The sequence below is a fragment of the Gouania willdenowi genome, chromosome 24 (assembly GCF_900634775.1).
Source record: "Gouania willdenowi chromosome 24, fGouWil2.1, whole genome shotgun sequence".
Lineage (NCBI taxonomy): Eukaryota > Metazoa > Chordata > Actinopteri > Blenniiformes > Gobiesocidae > Gouania > Gouania willdenowi.
Window position 1 is genome coordinate 6,553,318 of NC_041066.1, and position 16,304 is coordinate 6,569,621.

A 16,304-nucleotide genomic window follows, 5' to 3' on the forward strand; every position below is an offset into this window, starting at 1 on the left:
GTTCTTAACACAACTAAGAATGCACAGTTGGGAGCTCTACCTTTTAGATTCACTCATTTAAACACAGTTTAAAGCGTGTTATGTCTTAGTTAACTTCAGCGTGTCCAGTTTTCATGTATGAGGAAACACTCATCAGACCTGACAGTGAGAGGATCAACAAGATGCCAAAGGGAAAACAGTCAAAGGTCATTTCTTTATTTCACGCTTAAGGATGGAGACTTTGCCATTTGTAATAAATGCTGCAAAACACTTGAATGTAAGAGAGTTAGCAGGTCAAATGTGATTAAACATCTGGGGATGTGTCATGCACTTAAAAACCAAACTGTGCATTGTGTTTGACAAACTCCTTGGCCCAGTGCCAAGCACATAAACGGTCGCTCCACCCGGATATGTGAAGAAAGTCCCATTCCAGCCAGTGTCTGTTTGTGTTTAATATTTACATTTATTTCATATATAAAGCATAATATTGACCAGCACAAAACGGGGCCTTGAAGGATTTTCACACAAACTTTTTGAATCAACGTGGCTTGAAAATGTGCTCACCAGTATGTTCATTCAGACCCTGGTGCACTTACATTTTGGAGATGTGGGGAAATGACGGAATGCTCAGCGTATCAGATTTGCACACTTTTAATACGAATTCTTCTTTGAGGTTTATAGGCACAGTTAAAAACGGGTATCGAGAAGAAGAAAAAAAACAACTCCCAGAGTTTGGGTACAAGTTAGTAAATATTATAGTATATTTTAGCCGTAGACAATAATTTAATTGTGAAATCACAGAGGGGAATAAAAACCATTGTTCAGTCCTGAATTTGACAGATTTGAATTTGCTACATTGTTTGAAGGTGAAATCAAGATAAAATACTCACCGTGCTTTAACCTTCCTTACCTAATGTCATATGTGCATTTGTTTTGCTTAAAAACTGTCTAATTTCCCACTGCTACAGGAGTGTGGCTGCAGTGTGATCGGCTCAGTGACTCAGCAGTGCAATGTCAACACCGGCTGCTGCGTCTGCCGTGACTCATTCAGAGGAGAGAAATGCAACGAGTGTCAGATTGGATTCAGAGATTTTCCACAGGTGAATAAATGAACCACAAAAAGAGCTTATGCTTTCAGGCCCGCTGGGATAAAACAAGAGCCACTCGAGCAAATCTGTGATGGATGGTGTCATCCTCGTCTGTGCTTCTGCCTAATGAAATGAAACAGGAATTATGCATTTCTCTCATACATTGTGTGAACTTCTGTTCAGCAGAAATTATTTTTTTTTTTAACCAGTCTCACAAACTAAAGTAAGTTTCATTCAGGCCACTTAGATTTCAGTGCATTCATTGAAAAATGTAAGCGGTCGATGTGATCATCCAATCATGTAAATCGTTCCATTTGCTGCAGCCTAAGCCTTGGACTGACTTTGTAAAGATGTCACTTCACTGTATAACAGATATCCTGACTATGTTTGTGTTCCTTCATTTCTACAGTGCATCCAGTGTGAGTGTAGCATCGCAGGGTCAGACACCCAGACCTGTGACCTGGAGCGAGGAGTGTGTGGCTGCGCTGACCGCACAGGAAGATGCAGCTGCAAGGTACCTAGTACATGCCACCCACACACATACTGTATCACCTTGATCTGTAACCACTGAACATTCATCATAACGAAGCTGGGAATCTTTTGTTATCCTACATGTTTCTTCTTCTTCTTCTTCCGTGGAAATCCTGCTTCAATTGCGCGAACAATCACCAGATTTTTGCACAAAGGTCCAGTCCCATACCAGATTGTCTCAACTGCAAAAACAGGCCAATAGTTCTAAAGTTGGCGCAACAGAAAGCCTATAAAGTTCATCATTTAGAATATTCAAATTTGCAACTTTCACCAAAATGTTCCTCCAGAAACTTCTGTATTTAAACTAGGGCTGGGACTTTAATACGTTATTTGCGATTAATTAAATGCAGAAAAATAAGGCACTAAAATGAATAACACACTATTTGCACTCCAAACAACAAGGAAAAACATTGCTAATCGTGTCAAATATTATTATGCAATTAATTAAGATTAATTAAGATTAATGAATTACATAGTCTCTAATCAATTAGATTTTTTTTTTAATTCCCACCACTAATTTAAATTGTTCAAATGATGAAGTCCATCATTGTTTTTTTTGAAAAACTGTAAAGCAATGTTTTCTAAGTTGATACCAAACTTGCTACAGCACATCTTCATATTGTCCTGCACAAACAATCCACACAAATTGTTGATTTATCAAAAATTAAGCAGTGCATCAACATTCATTAACATTTGGGGGTGGTTGTAGATCATGTTTGTAAAAATGTTAAATTATATCATTATTATTTATTATTACAGAAAAAAAAATTGAAATTGTTTTTTTTTTTACAGCATTTGGAATTTCTCTCATGTGAACAATTGGAGTTGATGCTAAAATGGCATTTTTAAACAGCCGTTTTTCACTTATGCAGCACAATAAATCATTGATGTCTTGACGCTGTATGTGTATTTTTGGGGTTTTGTCTTAATAACTGAAATCTACCTTTAAACGCTAACGGCTGCTGTCTTGTTTTGTTTAAATTGTCTGGTCCCAACCATTGCTGTGTTTTCATGGAATGATTCACTTACCTGGACCACGTTTTACACTTCCATGTATATTTCATATTATAATAAAGTCTGTATCAGCCCATGGGAGTGTGTCGTGTGTAGAAATGTGGTATTTATTATTCCAAATGCTACCAGAGGTTCTTGTGGATTGTAAATGTCAGCCCAGCTTTATAACCTTCTACAGATGCTTCTCTATCCTGTCAGTCTGTTTGGGTTTTAGACGCTCCTGAGTGTGAGCGACAAATGTCACAGTGTGGGGAATGAGTGGTGTGAGGTCTTACTTATAGACACTCATTAACACATCAGCATGAACTGATCAGCCATAGCATTAGCTTCCCCTTCCTTTAATAGTTTATGCACACACCCCCACAGATCTTTGGACACCTTGATTGTAGGTTGTCACCCACTCCGGCACTGGGAGAAATGCCTGTTTTGATGGTGTGTGGGCAAAACAAGAACTAACCAGAAATGCAAAACAATCTAAAAATGCTAGATTGATGATTTCAATTCAGCCAATCTTTATTTTTTTTTATTTTTAAACGAGTCTGATACTTCAATAAATGAATTTAAATTACAGGTGTTTTGATACAGTCAACCAATGATTCAATTCACATCCTGATTTTAAAACAAAAATGATTCAAATCAAAGATTGGGATATAATGGTGCACTTAACTCCGATTAGTCAAAATACAGAATCTTATTCTTTTATTTAAATTGTCAAGATTTTTTTTTAATCTATTATGTTTTCTTCTTATCAACTTAAAAACCATTTGGAATGTTTAAACTCATAAACCAAAAATGAACTGCACATTTCTTAATTTATCACCATGCAAAGTTAAAGTGTTAAATAAAATTATAAGAATTTTTTTTTTTTAAATCATAAATGCAGTTAAAAAAAAATAGAAGTGGCTTTATTTTTTTAACTCTCCTATTATCCTCAAATTCTGACCCCAGGGATATTTGCCTCCAGAAATCGATTTGCAGAAAAAAGTTTTTGTGTCAGGCCCTTTGTTTATTTGTTGGATACATAAATAACCCATTGATAATGAAACATTGACCTGTGGCAGAGTTAAGATGGCTTTTATCAGTTTTTTTTACTTTTTAAGCTGGTTCAGACAAAGGCTTAATTTGGGTCAGACAGGTTCGGGCCATACATATTCTGCTGGATCGATTTTGATCCCTTATTTGCATCAACTTTTAGCCAATTTAGGATATATCCTTACATCACTGCTATAAATGTGTGTTATTTAAATCTCATCTGCTCAAATCTTTTCATTTCCTCAACATGTTGACCTGTGTGTATCACTTTAGGAAAACGTGGAGGGAGACAACTGTCAACAGTGTAAACCCAACACATTTGGGTTGTCGATACAAAATCCGCTAGGCTGCAGCAAATGTTACTGCTACGGACTCACTCCGTTCTGCACTGAAGCTCAAGGACTCATCAGAATGTGGGTGAGTGTCCAGGTTTTAAGTGCCTCACATCCTCGACTTTATTAAATCACAAAAGTCAGTTTTTGTTTATTTGCAGATGTCAAGGTTTTTGTGATGCTGCTGTAAAGAAATCAATAGAGTAACAATTAATTTAGGGGTCTGTTCTCCCATGTGCGTAGGTCCAAAAAAACGCACAGCGGCGCTGTCTTAGGCTGCATGCTATTCTCCCCCTTTACTTAAATCAGTCGCTGTGCACCTTCATCCCAGTTACGCACTGTGGGTGGAGCAGCCCGGAAATGTGGGCGTTCCCATTCAAATCTGGCCTTACGCATATTCTCCCGTCTCCTTAAGTCCTTTTCCTCTTACGCGCTTCTATCTGAACCTGGAATAAGTGCAGCTTCACAGTGATGTCCAACAATTTTCATTCTATGTCTAACGTAAAGCCACAGTTTGATCCACTACAAAGTAAATCATGATGAAATAAGCTGTCATATCCGGAGGTTGGTGAAATGAGCATGAGAGGCTGGATACCAGAAACTGTTCTCACACACATTTAAATGAAGCTCATCTCGCTCACATCAGTTCCATAAGGCATTAAACAATTTATATTTAAAACTGCGTAATATGTAGGAAGCCAATGGTTTTGTTTCACTGCAAACATCTCAGGATGCTCTGTGGGGTTATTTCCTCAAACCTCCAGCGCATCACACTGTCACACTTTAGAGCAGGTACCGTATTGGTGACAGATGATGACGATGCGCTGATCATTTCTAAATGCAGGGATGGAGAAAGTTAATGAAATCGGGCTTTCCACACAAACAAATGTTAATCTGTCATTGTATGAGGGGGAATTAGGAGAGATTTTAAGTGTGACTCAAACAGAAGAATGTGGCTGATCCTCTCACCCTGCAATAATCTAATAAATTCAACCTGTTACATTGTTTATCAACGAAGACGTTTCAAACTAAAAGTGTACTTTATAATTTTCACGGATTTCAATTACATTTACAAGCGTTGGGAAAACTCCATGTTCCGTAATTCCTTAACAGCCTAAAAAAAATGACATATTTTCCCAGTGAGCCTCCTTTGCTTTTGGTCTACTTACGGGTGGTGGGCGTGTCAGGAACCTGGACAGGAGAATACGTGTAGGAGAGAGGTGCGTAACTGCAGGCGCGCAAAAAAGCGCTTAAGTCCAGACGGGAGAATAGACCCCTTAGTTTTCTGTGAATACAGATAATTAAAGCACAATTATTTTTCCTTTTGGATATTTATAAAGTGTAAGCATGTCCAGCTCCAAGTTGATGGAGTAAGACTTGCAGAAACAATCAGACAGTGGGGGAATTGACAATCGTAGTCATCAATTTCCTCCCTGCGTTAAAGGGTTGCCATCGGCAATAAAGTGCAGTTTCCGTGGTAACCGTAAAGTTTTAGGAGGAAAGGAGGCGAGAGGCTTCGTTTGAACAAGCCTTCACTTCATTTATTGTTGACAGAGAGCGGGAGGGAGCGCCGGACTGAGAGAAAGACAGAAATAATGTGAGTTTATTGGAAGGAGGGAGATTTTCTCTGAACCAGTGAATCGTGAGATTACACTGAGTGGAGTGGGACACAGTCTCACCCCTACACACACACACACACACACACACACACACACACACACACACACACACACACACACACACACACACACACACACACTACATGGATTACATGAAGTGCAGATGGGTGCATACAAACATTTTCACACCCAGAGTTTATGTACAGTAAGTAAATGTAGATGAAGAGTTGAAATCATTTTTTCAACGTAAAATATGTGATAAATCTCTTTTTGTTTTAAAAAGTAGTGAATGACTAACGTTTGCAAAGAGTAGAGAAATTCCATTTGAAATCTAAAATCTAAAATGTTGTTTATGAACAATAAATAAAAAAGCAAGATGATGCAACTTTTTTAAGATACAATCTGTAAAACACTTTTTGAAGTAAGATTAACTTTAAAGCTGCTGGAGATTCCAGTAGCCTAGGAAACAGTAGACTTAGCTGCCCCCGCCCACAAATAAATGAATACAAATAAAGTAAAAAAAAAAAAAAAGTCTATGTACACATTATTTTAAGTATCAAGACCAATCAATGTATTTCTGCGACATAACAAACCATAAAAAAATACAACTTGTTTTTAAAATGAGAATAATACACTACAATACAACAATATAACACCAACAGGTATAGTGCAAATGTCCTGAGGGAACAACAACGATGCAAAATCCAAAAGCAAAGAACACAATGTGCAAACAACACCACATAATTATATAAAATAGAACAATAATTCAAATAAAATGTATATAAATATGCATAAATATGGGCAGATCACCAGGTTTAATTTTCAATATTAATATTTAATTAAGAGTACACATGTATATTGATGTAAAGGATGTTTAATGTTTATTATACCTTTTTAAATTATTTTTTATTATTATTTCATTTTTTGGGGAAGGGGAAACAGTTTGATGCCCCATCAGATGGTGTCCTCGGCGGCCGCCTGGGTTGCCTGGTGGAAAGGCCGGCCCTGGAGATAATACTTTTATCAGATTAAGTCACAGTGTAGGCCTCATCAATCAATCAATCAAACATAATTTACTCAAAAAAAAAAGATGTAAAAGGTTAACATTTGTTTTTTTTGGGACAAGTTGTGGACAGTGGTTGACTTGATACCATTTTTTCTCTAATTTGTTCCTGGTATTACCCGTGACTAAAATGAACTTAGCCCTTAAAATCATCACGTTTTGAATAATGTTCTAGATAATCAATAATAACTTTATTTATTTTCTGTCTAAACAATAACCCTGTTCTGTGCACGTTCTTGTTAAGACCGAGAGATCTTTTGTGGTAATTGTCTTCACTTTTGGTGTTTGTGTTCTGTTCATTCTGTGACGCTCTCAGTAAGTTTCTCCTTAAGATGTTGTGGTTTTGGGTTCTAGTCGTGAGGGGTATCTATACTATCTATATCTATCTATACTATAACTCAAGGGAGGTCTGTGTGGATGGATGTGTGTGTGTGGAGCGAATATCTCCCCGACGCGATGTGAGTTGGACCTGAAACTCGGTCGACGGGTTCCAAATACCCCGAGTGTGTGTATCTGTTATTTTGGAGTAATTTGGTCATTTCAAAATGTTTATTTTAATTTTATTTCACTTCTGGCCCCCCCCCCCCCCCCCAAAAAAAAAAAAAAAACACACACACCAAACAACAAAAATATGAAAATGACTCAAAATACACAAAACTAAATATTTAAACAAAAAATACACAAAAGACAACAGAAATGCAAAAAGCTACACTAAAAAAAGATACAAAATGACTCCTGTTTGTTGCTTTGAGTTTTCATTATTTGGATTCTGGACCATGTTATTTATACCCTGTTGGATTGTTAGTTTTATTAATTAAATACATTTTTGAGATATTCCCTACTGTTTCCCTCTTTGTGCCTGCCTCCTCACTCTAACCCAGTGTTTTTCAACCTTTTTTTTGAAATTTATTTTTAAATATAGTCTTTTGCCACATACAACACAAAGAAAGAGACGATTACAGAAAAAATGCCATAGACCATAGACAGTATTTACAAGTCGGAATTTAAATGGGTCGCATGAAATGTCTAGTAATTGATAAAAAATGTAAAAAAAAAAAATACTGATTAAAATTGTATTTTTTTTTTCATTATTATTATTCATTTTCCAAGTAAAACAACTGTATTATATGCTTTCACTTTCTTAAATATAATTGTAGTTGAAATAAAATGTCACGTAATCCTGGCTACGCATGAAACAGTATAACATACATGATCAAACACTTAAGAAATGTCTCTGGGGTTGCCAGAAATTTGGGATATTAAAATGGGGTCACGAGCTAAAAAGGTTGAGAACCACTGCTTTCACCCCTCACATCAGTGACATACTTGAAGATATGTCTTTAGCTATTTTTCATCTCAAGGGAAATGGCCACACTATTGGATATGAAAGACCAGGAACACTAGGGCTGGTGGTCAATGTTGTGACCAGCCCGTCTGAAAACAACTTCTCTTATCATCATTCGGCCCCCTGAGATGAACAGCCTGTTCTAAAGGTCTGTTTTTTTCTCCACACTTCCATGGATGGTATGTTGATTCGACGCTCTGACTTTTCCCTCACTTTCCCGTGAATACCTGGGATCTTTGTCTTGGCTAACAAACTCTTGAGGTCATCTCTACGGCAACGCCGCCCCACGTCATCAGCATTGAGACCAACTGTGAGAGACTGCAGCAGAGTCTCAGTAAACAGGCATACGATCACATGGTCACTCCCCACACTTTCACACACAACCCGTTTTTTCATCGTCTCCTCTGGCCCCAACCCCTCCTCCTTTCCTGCAGATAGCAGCAGGAGGTGCGGCCATAAGGGCAGTGCCACCCTGTGGCTGACCTGCAAACTACCCATCCTAAAGACCCATCCCCTGTGCTAACGTGCTGTTGTATTGAATTGAATGTTGTGTTTGTTGCTTTTTGTCGCAATGTTTGCTGTTTTTTCATGATCCCAAACTCTGTCCCTCTCTACAAGGGCCTAGTTTGGTTTTGTCCTTTTTTACTTCTTTTTCTTACCCATTGTAACATTTTTTCATCTAAGAAATGTAGCCCCGCCCTGCTGCTGGCAGCTGCACAGTTCTCCCGTTCCTGTCCCCCCGTGTTATATGTGATTGTCTTTTCATGTTTCTTGGTCGGGATGTAACTTAAACTGAATTTTCCCCTGGGGATTAATAAAGTATAGTCAATCAATCAATAGATCAATGCAAAGACCTGTGTATTTAGTATTAGACTGGGCAGACAGGGTTAAAAAGTGGACAACAAATGAACCCACTGGTTTACTCTTATCAGGTAAGGAAAATCCATTTAAAGAAAGAGGTATTTTTAGTTGTGTCCCTTTGGCAAATAAGGAAATAATCTGTAAATGAAGGTCTTCTGTGAAGAATACCTCTTTAAAATGTATTTTTTAATTTTGAAATTAATTGGCAAAATTTCTCACTGCACCACATTGTGTCTAATATTGTGAATTCCAGCTAACGCTGAAACCGGAGCAGACGGTGCTGCCTCTGGTGGACAAATCCAACACTGAGGAGACGAGACGAGGAGTGAGCTTCCAGCATCCAGAGATCCTCGCTCACTCTGAGCTGGTCAGCTCCACCCTCAGTGAACCGTATTACTGGAAACTCCCAGAGCAGTTCAGAGGCTCCATGGTAGGAAAAGAGAATGTATGGTTTTAGAGACACCTGAACGATTTACAACATCTGTTGTGTGTAGATACCCGTCACACTGGACTAACTCATAACAAAGTTTTAACATCTTTCTTCATATCCCCAAAATTATTTAGGCTTTTAAAGTTTTTCAAACAGTGTTTTTTCCACTGGAGAGCAACAAGTAAACACTTTACATAAGGCTCGACAAATGGCTGTGAAATTGGTCATTCCATGTAAAAACAAATTTTCAGGACTTCCCACGCACTTAGGTCTCAAAAAATTCAGAACTTTTTACCAAGTGTTCCTTAATAATTCAAGTGGCACACTGTACATTTTTAGTTTGATCGGATGAATAGTTTTAGAGATATGGACAATTTAGTGAGTGGGGTATGTGTCGATTTTCATCCCGTTTCAGCTTCTAATATCTCAGGAACTACATTAAAATTTAATTTGGTATCGTAAAACAGCTTCCCCTACCAATGAAAAAAGTTTAAAAAAAAAGTATATTTTCGGATTTCACGAGTCTGTCACCCAATAACCAATGCATTATGTAATTAATCATTAGTGATTTGAACAGTCTATATACATAGCTCAGAGCTGTTAGGATTACATTGAGGTGAAGATCATGCAAAGTTGTTTACTTAAGGCCCAAACATGTTGGAGCACGAAACCGAAAGAAAAATAAGGACGAGTGAAAATCGACACACATCTTCCTCACTAAATGGGCCATATCTCAAAAAGTATTCATCTGATCAAACTAAAAAATAGCAGTGTGCCAATAATTATAATCACAGAACAATTGGTAAAAAAAATCAGAATTTTCTGAGACCGAAGTGCGTAGGCCATTTGTGAAATGACACAAATGGCTCCTCTTGACATAAAATGAAAATCCATTTCATGTCAAGAGGAGATGTTTTCATAACAACATTTTAGAAATGTCTGTGCTTCACTTTTGTGTCCACGTGCAAACATCTAAAAGAACAATCCAAATCCACAGCTGAGGTCCATCTACAGCAGAATATCATAAAGTTCATTATAAAATAAATTGTATTAACATGTGTTCTAATGTGATTTAGACACATTCAGTCACATTGTTGTTTGTCTGATCTCCAGTGATCACAGAGAGGTTCATAAGTCAGTATTTTCTTCCTGCAGATCACTGCTTACGGTGGACAGTTAAAATACGCCGTGTACTACGAGGCCAGAGATGAAACTGGTCCGTCGTCCTATGAGCCGCAGGTGATTATCAAAGGTGGTCCGAACCACAACATGCTGATGACACGCCATGTACAGGGACTTCAGATTGGTCAGCTGACCCGCCATGAGATCGACATGACAGAGGTACGACTACGATCCAATCATGTTTTTGGAAAATTTCACCTGAAACTCTACCTTACTAACGTGTGTGTGTGCGTGCGCGTGTGTTCAGCACGAGTGGAAGTTTGCAGACGGCCGGTCCATGACCCGCCAGGACTTCATGGATATTCTGTTCTTTGTAGACTACATCTTGATTAAGGCATCACATGGGAGCATGATGAGGCACAGCCGGTAAAACACACACCCATTTTAATATGTGCACATTACACTACGTAGGACCTACTTTAGATTTCCTTGGAAAAACCAGCAGAACCATCAAAAATGTGTTGTTTAACCAATTTGACATTAATTTTCCTCTCCCAGTATTTCAGAAATCAGTCTCACAGTGGCAGAGGAAGGCAGACCGAGCAGAGAGAGTGATGAAGCACATCAGGTTGAAAAGTGTGACTGTCCAATTGGATACTCTGGGCTTTCCTGTGAGGTGAGACTTTGTGCATCTGCTTTCAAAGGGAATAAGGCTATTCAATACAGACTTTTTTGCAAAGAATAGTGGATTAAAATCGTTTTCTCTTTTTGTTTTATAAATGGGTCATTTCAACAAATTTTCAGAACATCCCATGCATTTTGGTTCGATTTTTACCAATTCTTCTGTGATTATTCAGTAGGCACACTGTACATTTTTTGTTTGATCATATGGATTCTTTTTGCGATATGGACAATTTAGTAAGGTTTGTGTCGATTTCCATGCTATTTTTGTGCATCCTTTTTTTTCTTCCATTTTCACCACATAAAAAAATGAAAATTTGTATAGCAATAGGTCTGATTATTTAGATATATGCATTGGTTCTTGGATGACAGTCTCTTAATATCTGAAAAAATACTTTTGTGACAGACTGTGGTCAAAAATAGGTATTTTGTGTATATAGAAAATGTTTTGTGTTCAGCTCATGAAAAATGGGAGTAAAAACAAAAGTGTTGTGTTTATATTTTTGTTCAGTGTAGCTGAAAGCTGATAAAATTACAGGGAGCTGAGGCACATGTTGGAGCCCGAAACCTTGACAAACTTTTTTTTCCAATGTAGTAGTGATGACATGTCCACCAGAGAAGAAGTATAGCAGATGTTTTTGCATATTCTGAGAGTAGGTGAAGATCTATTACGTTACCAAATTTCTGTTTTGTATGTGGTGTCGTTCCTGAGATATTGGAAGCTGAAAATGGAAGAAAAATAAGGCGTGCAAAAACTGCACAAAAATTGTCACACACCCCCTTCACTAAATTGGACATATCTCAAAAGTTGTTCATCCGATTAAACAAAAAACTTTGTGCCTATTAAATAATCACAGACCAAATTGCAGTGTTGAAATGACACTAATATCGATGCTGTAGCTTGTGTCATCAGAACATCCTGCACAGATGTATGTTCGAGAACAATATGAACGTTCATGTGTGATTTCTTTTCGGACAAGGGGCAGGTTTTAAAGGCCAGAAGAAAACGACATACACAATATTGAGAATCTTTTAAAATCCAATTAGGATTTTACATTTTGACTACTGAACTTACTCATACAAATCCATGCTTTCTGTCTACTGTGTAACAAAATGACAAAGTTGGAGGTCACAGCGCAGGCTTTCAATAATGTCTCGCAGCTCTCCAATTTACATCTAGTTCAGTTTTAAGCCTCCGCAATACTTCCTTTCATAGCTTTCTGCTTTGCTTAGCCAGGATTAAACATCACTGAGAGTCTTCTCCACTCATTTGTGATTTTTGTCAAAGCAATTGACTTTCAGCGGTGTCCACCTTCCTCTCCTCAACCACAGTAATCTTACGGCAGGGACTCAATCGTCTGTTTAATGAGGATTTTGTAAAGGCAGCTTACGATATGTATAATCATCAGTTCTGTGTCATTCTCTCACACAGTGGGGCCTGGAAGTCAATTTGGTGTTATTGTGTGAATCCTGAAGGAATGCTCACAAACTTTTAACTCTGTTTCTCACCTCTGCATTAATTGGCTACCTGTTATGGATGTGCAGAATGACACACATCAATACTGTCTAGGGTGTGGGGGGGGGGGGGGGGGGGATGGGTGAATGAATCCATTTGCATGATTTAGATCCTACAGACACTGTTTTTAAAAAGTGGTGGCTAAACTTGAAATGCTGAGGTCGTGGTGGGCTTGGCAGACAGATGGCCGTTCTATTTGTAGCTGTGGTTCTTAATAAAGTATTTTTAAACGGGCGTTTAGCGCTAGCAGAGGGAACAGATGGCTGCTTAAATGGACTCCATTAATTATTACTGAACAGGAGCGAGGAGGAGAGAGTTACCTCCTCGCATGCACGTGTGTACAAATGCAGTGTGTGTGTGTGTGTGTGTGTGTGTGCGCATTCTTGTGGATGTGTGCGTTCAAAAGTTACTGAGGGAATAACTCCTAATTGTGTAAAGTGTGAAAGAGATGGTCAACAAGAGCCAAGAGAGCTAAAGTGAGGGTGTGGGGGTGTGTGTGCGCGTGCGTGTGCGTTTTAAGTGTGTGTACCAATGTCCATGCATGAATATTGTGTTTTTTTTGTGTTTCAATAGCAAGAATGATGTCACCTGACTAGTGTGGCAAGTCGTTCTAAAATTGTATTTTATGACTAGTTACAGTGATCAAAACGTAACATATTTGTCCAATATTACCATCTCCATAATGCAACTTAGTCACACTACTTTAAGTCACTTTCAGCTAATTGTACATTTATGTTATGTGAAGCCGTTTTAAAATACTAATCTTGCATTGCATTGATACATTACAGATTAATGCTTCCAAATGTGACACCACAAAACTCTTCCCTTGTCTAATAACATTTTATTGGCCTTTGAATCAGTCATTAGCATCTTTACATTTTCTTATTTAACAATATAAACATATATTCAATGCTTTAAAATGTGCAATATTTGCAAAAAAAATTCCTTAACATAGGCAAACAAAAACATCCTCTCGGAATACAACATTCAATCATAAAACAAAAGACTGGAAATATAAAATATAACTGGAAATAATTAATAATGTAATTGAAATGATATAAAATATGCCTTCGAGCAGAGCTGGGCAACTTCTATCACAGCGGGGGCCACAAAAATGTGTTTGTTGGAACGAAGGGCCACATTATCAACATTCATGTCAATATTTAGAATAATGACCATTCTGAGCATTAACACAGGAAAGAACAAATAGTTTTTTTTATAGTAATTGTGTGTTTTTCTGTCATTCTGTGTATGTTTGTTGTTGTATTGCTTGTTATGATTTCATTTTGTGCATTCCTGTTGTCCTTTTGTGTATTTTTCCTGTAAAATTATTGTTTTTTTTGGAATCATATTGTGTATTTACAGTATGTTTTGATTTTGCTTGTTTGTTAGTACTGTGGTTTTGCAGAGTAATTGTTTGTGTTTATCTTCCCTTTTTACGTACTTTTGTTGTCACTTTCTGTCATTTTGTATATTTTTTGAGTCATGTGTATTTTTGTTGTCGTTTTATGTTTTTTGGAGTCATTTTATGTATTACAGTTGTCAGTTTGTTCATTTTTGTAGTAGTTTTCTGTGTTTTTTGGAGTATTGTCTGTCTTTTACTGTATTATTCTGCAAAGTTTATGTATTTTTTTATGCATTTTTGCTTTTGTTTTGCGTTTTAATCTGTCATTTTGTACGTTTGCTTTGCGGGCTGCATAAAATTAGACCGAGGGCCGCCAGTTGCCCAAAAAGGCTATAAACCAAATAAAAGTTTGTATAACAAAAGCCTTATGTCTAAATAATAGAATATCTTGGGACTTGAGCATAGCTAAATGGATATTATATCACAATGCAGAGTTTCTTCTTCTACTCCACAGAAAGAGGTAGTATTTACGATTTCATTGGAATGTCAATGGAATTATTAAAGTCTCCATTTACTGGGATTGTAACGAGTAATACATTGCAGATTTTTATTTTCCAGTAATGTTTCATATTGCTGAAAAAAGTCATATGTATTGTATGTAAGTAACTCCCAACACTGCATGTGACTTGGAAGCATGTTGAGTCACTTGAATCTTCCGACTGGTCTTTAATCTTCACTAAGTCCTGCTGTCCTCTGTCCTCTGTCTCTGTGCAGGAGTGTGCGGCAGGTTTCTACCGTCTCCGCCCCGGCTCCTTGGCGTCTGCTCCGGCGTCCAGCGTGCCCACCGCGGCCGGCATGGGCAGCTGTGTGCAGTGTCAGTGCAGCGGGCACTCGTCCACCTGTGACCCAGAGACATCCATATGCCAGGTAAATGAGCTGTGTGTGTGTCTGAGTCACTGGAGACTTTAGTGCAGCCATATGCCTGATAGACACTACAGAGGGGTGTGTGCAGATAGATGTCAGCGACTGTAATTAGCCCAACAATAATTAACCACACCGGACTGACTCACAGTGTGTGTTTTCCTCTCCTCTAGATCTGACTCACTGTGATCATTCCTGCTTTTTTCATTTGTGTCAGAGATTTTATCAAACATTCGAGCATCAAACAGTTACTTTTTTGCAGGTCACCTGATTTATAATATGTTTTCTACACTATATGAACATGAAAAGTCAAATGAATAATAATTACCAATACACAGTTCTGGATTTTAAATATCTCAAACAATGACACACGCCTATAATTGACCTTGTTTTGTATTCATTCATGTAGTGTATGTATATATGGATCACATCTGTCTCACAGCGAGGACATTTTGGGTCCATTCTGTGTGGAGTTCTCCCTGTGCTTGTGTGGGTTTTCTCTGGTTACTCCAGTCTTCTCTTACCATCCAAAGACCTGTATGTTGGGTTCATCTAGTGGTTCTCAAAACGTTGAGGTGAAGATAACTTTTTCAGGTCCCCCACTTTGCTTTTTTCATTTTTATATTTTAACAAAATGGTAAAAAAATCCAACCTAAACTATTTTTTATTCAAAACGCTCATAAAAAAACTACATAAAATGTTCAGTCACATATTGGATTCATGCACGTATTTGCATGTGTGTGTTTATTTGTATAAATATGTGTGTCTATAAATAAAGGGCTGTGGTTTGGTTATCTTTGATGAATGTATCTAATTGAACAGGTTAAAAGAAAAAAACTCAAATACATAACATATAGAAAGTTCTCTGGTAAAATGTAAAGATAACTCAAACAATATTGATAATCACACTTAGTTTGAAAGGATGCTGAATGAAGTTAATAAAACGTATTTAGTCCTACCCCTCCGACTTTGCTTTTTCTCTTTTTTCCTTATTTTAGTGAGTCGGAGCATGTGTTGGAAAACAGATCAGAAGAAGAAAAGAGGCTCATTACTCAGGGTTTAATAATATATAACATAATAATTTCATCTTTCTGTTTCTCTCCTATATCCATTTAGAATGTGGTTTGTAAAAATTAGTTTGTGATCTGGAGGTTTTATATTCTTTACTGCAGCTGCTCCATTTGACTGATCTATTGTCTTTGTGTTGGTACATACAGGCTGTTTTTAAAAATTTAAAAGTCCCATCAGATTGTATTTAAGTAGTAAACTTTTAATTGCATGCTCTATCGAAAAGATCCTCATATAACATTCTTCTTAAGTCCTTGAGAAGCAGCGACAAGTAGTGACTGTTCATTACAAAGGCTCCATTAGTGCCATGTGACCTCCATCACAGGCTGGGAGTGATGTACCTTGTCTTCTGGTATC

General features: G+C 37.5%; 1 protein-coding gene across 9 annotated transcripts in view; it reads left to right on the plus strand.

The window, feature by feature from the left end:
- Window positions 1–16,304, plus strand: part of lama2 (laminin, alpha 2) — a 294,429-nt gene that overhangs the window by 190,525 nt on the left and 87,600 nt on the right. For all 9 annotated transcript variants that reach the window (XM_028440103.1, XM_028440104.1, XM_028440097.1 and 6 more), the window contains 8 exons: window positions 948–1,079; window positions 1,477–1,581; window positions 3,918–4,061; window positions 9,118–9,294; window positions 10,450–10,635; window positions 10,724–10,842; window positions 10,975–11,092; window positions 14,733–14,885. In XM_028440103.1, the coding sequence (XP_028295904.1) occupies window positions 948–1,079; window positions 1,477–1,581; window positions 3,918–4,061; window positions 9,118–9,294; window positions 10,450–10,635; window positions 10,724–10,842; window positions 10,975–11,092; window positions 14,733–14,885 (1,134 nt within the window). The remainder of the gene's footprint in view (window positions 1–947; window positions 1,080–1,476; window positions 1,582–3,917; window positions 4,062–9,117; window positions 9,295–10,449; window positions 10,636–10,723; window positions 10,843–10,974; window positions 11,093–14,732; window positions 14,886–16,304) is intronic.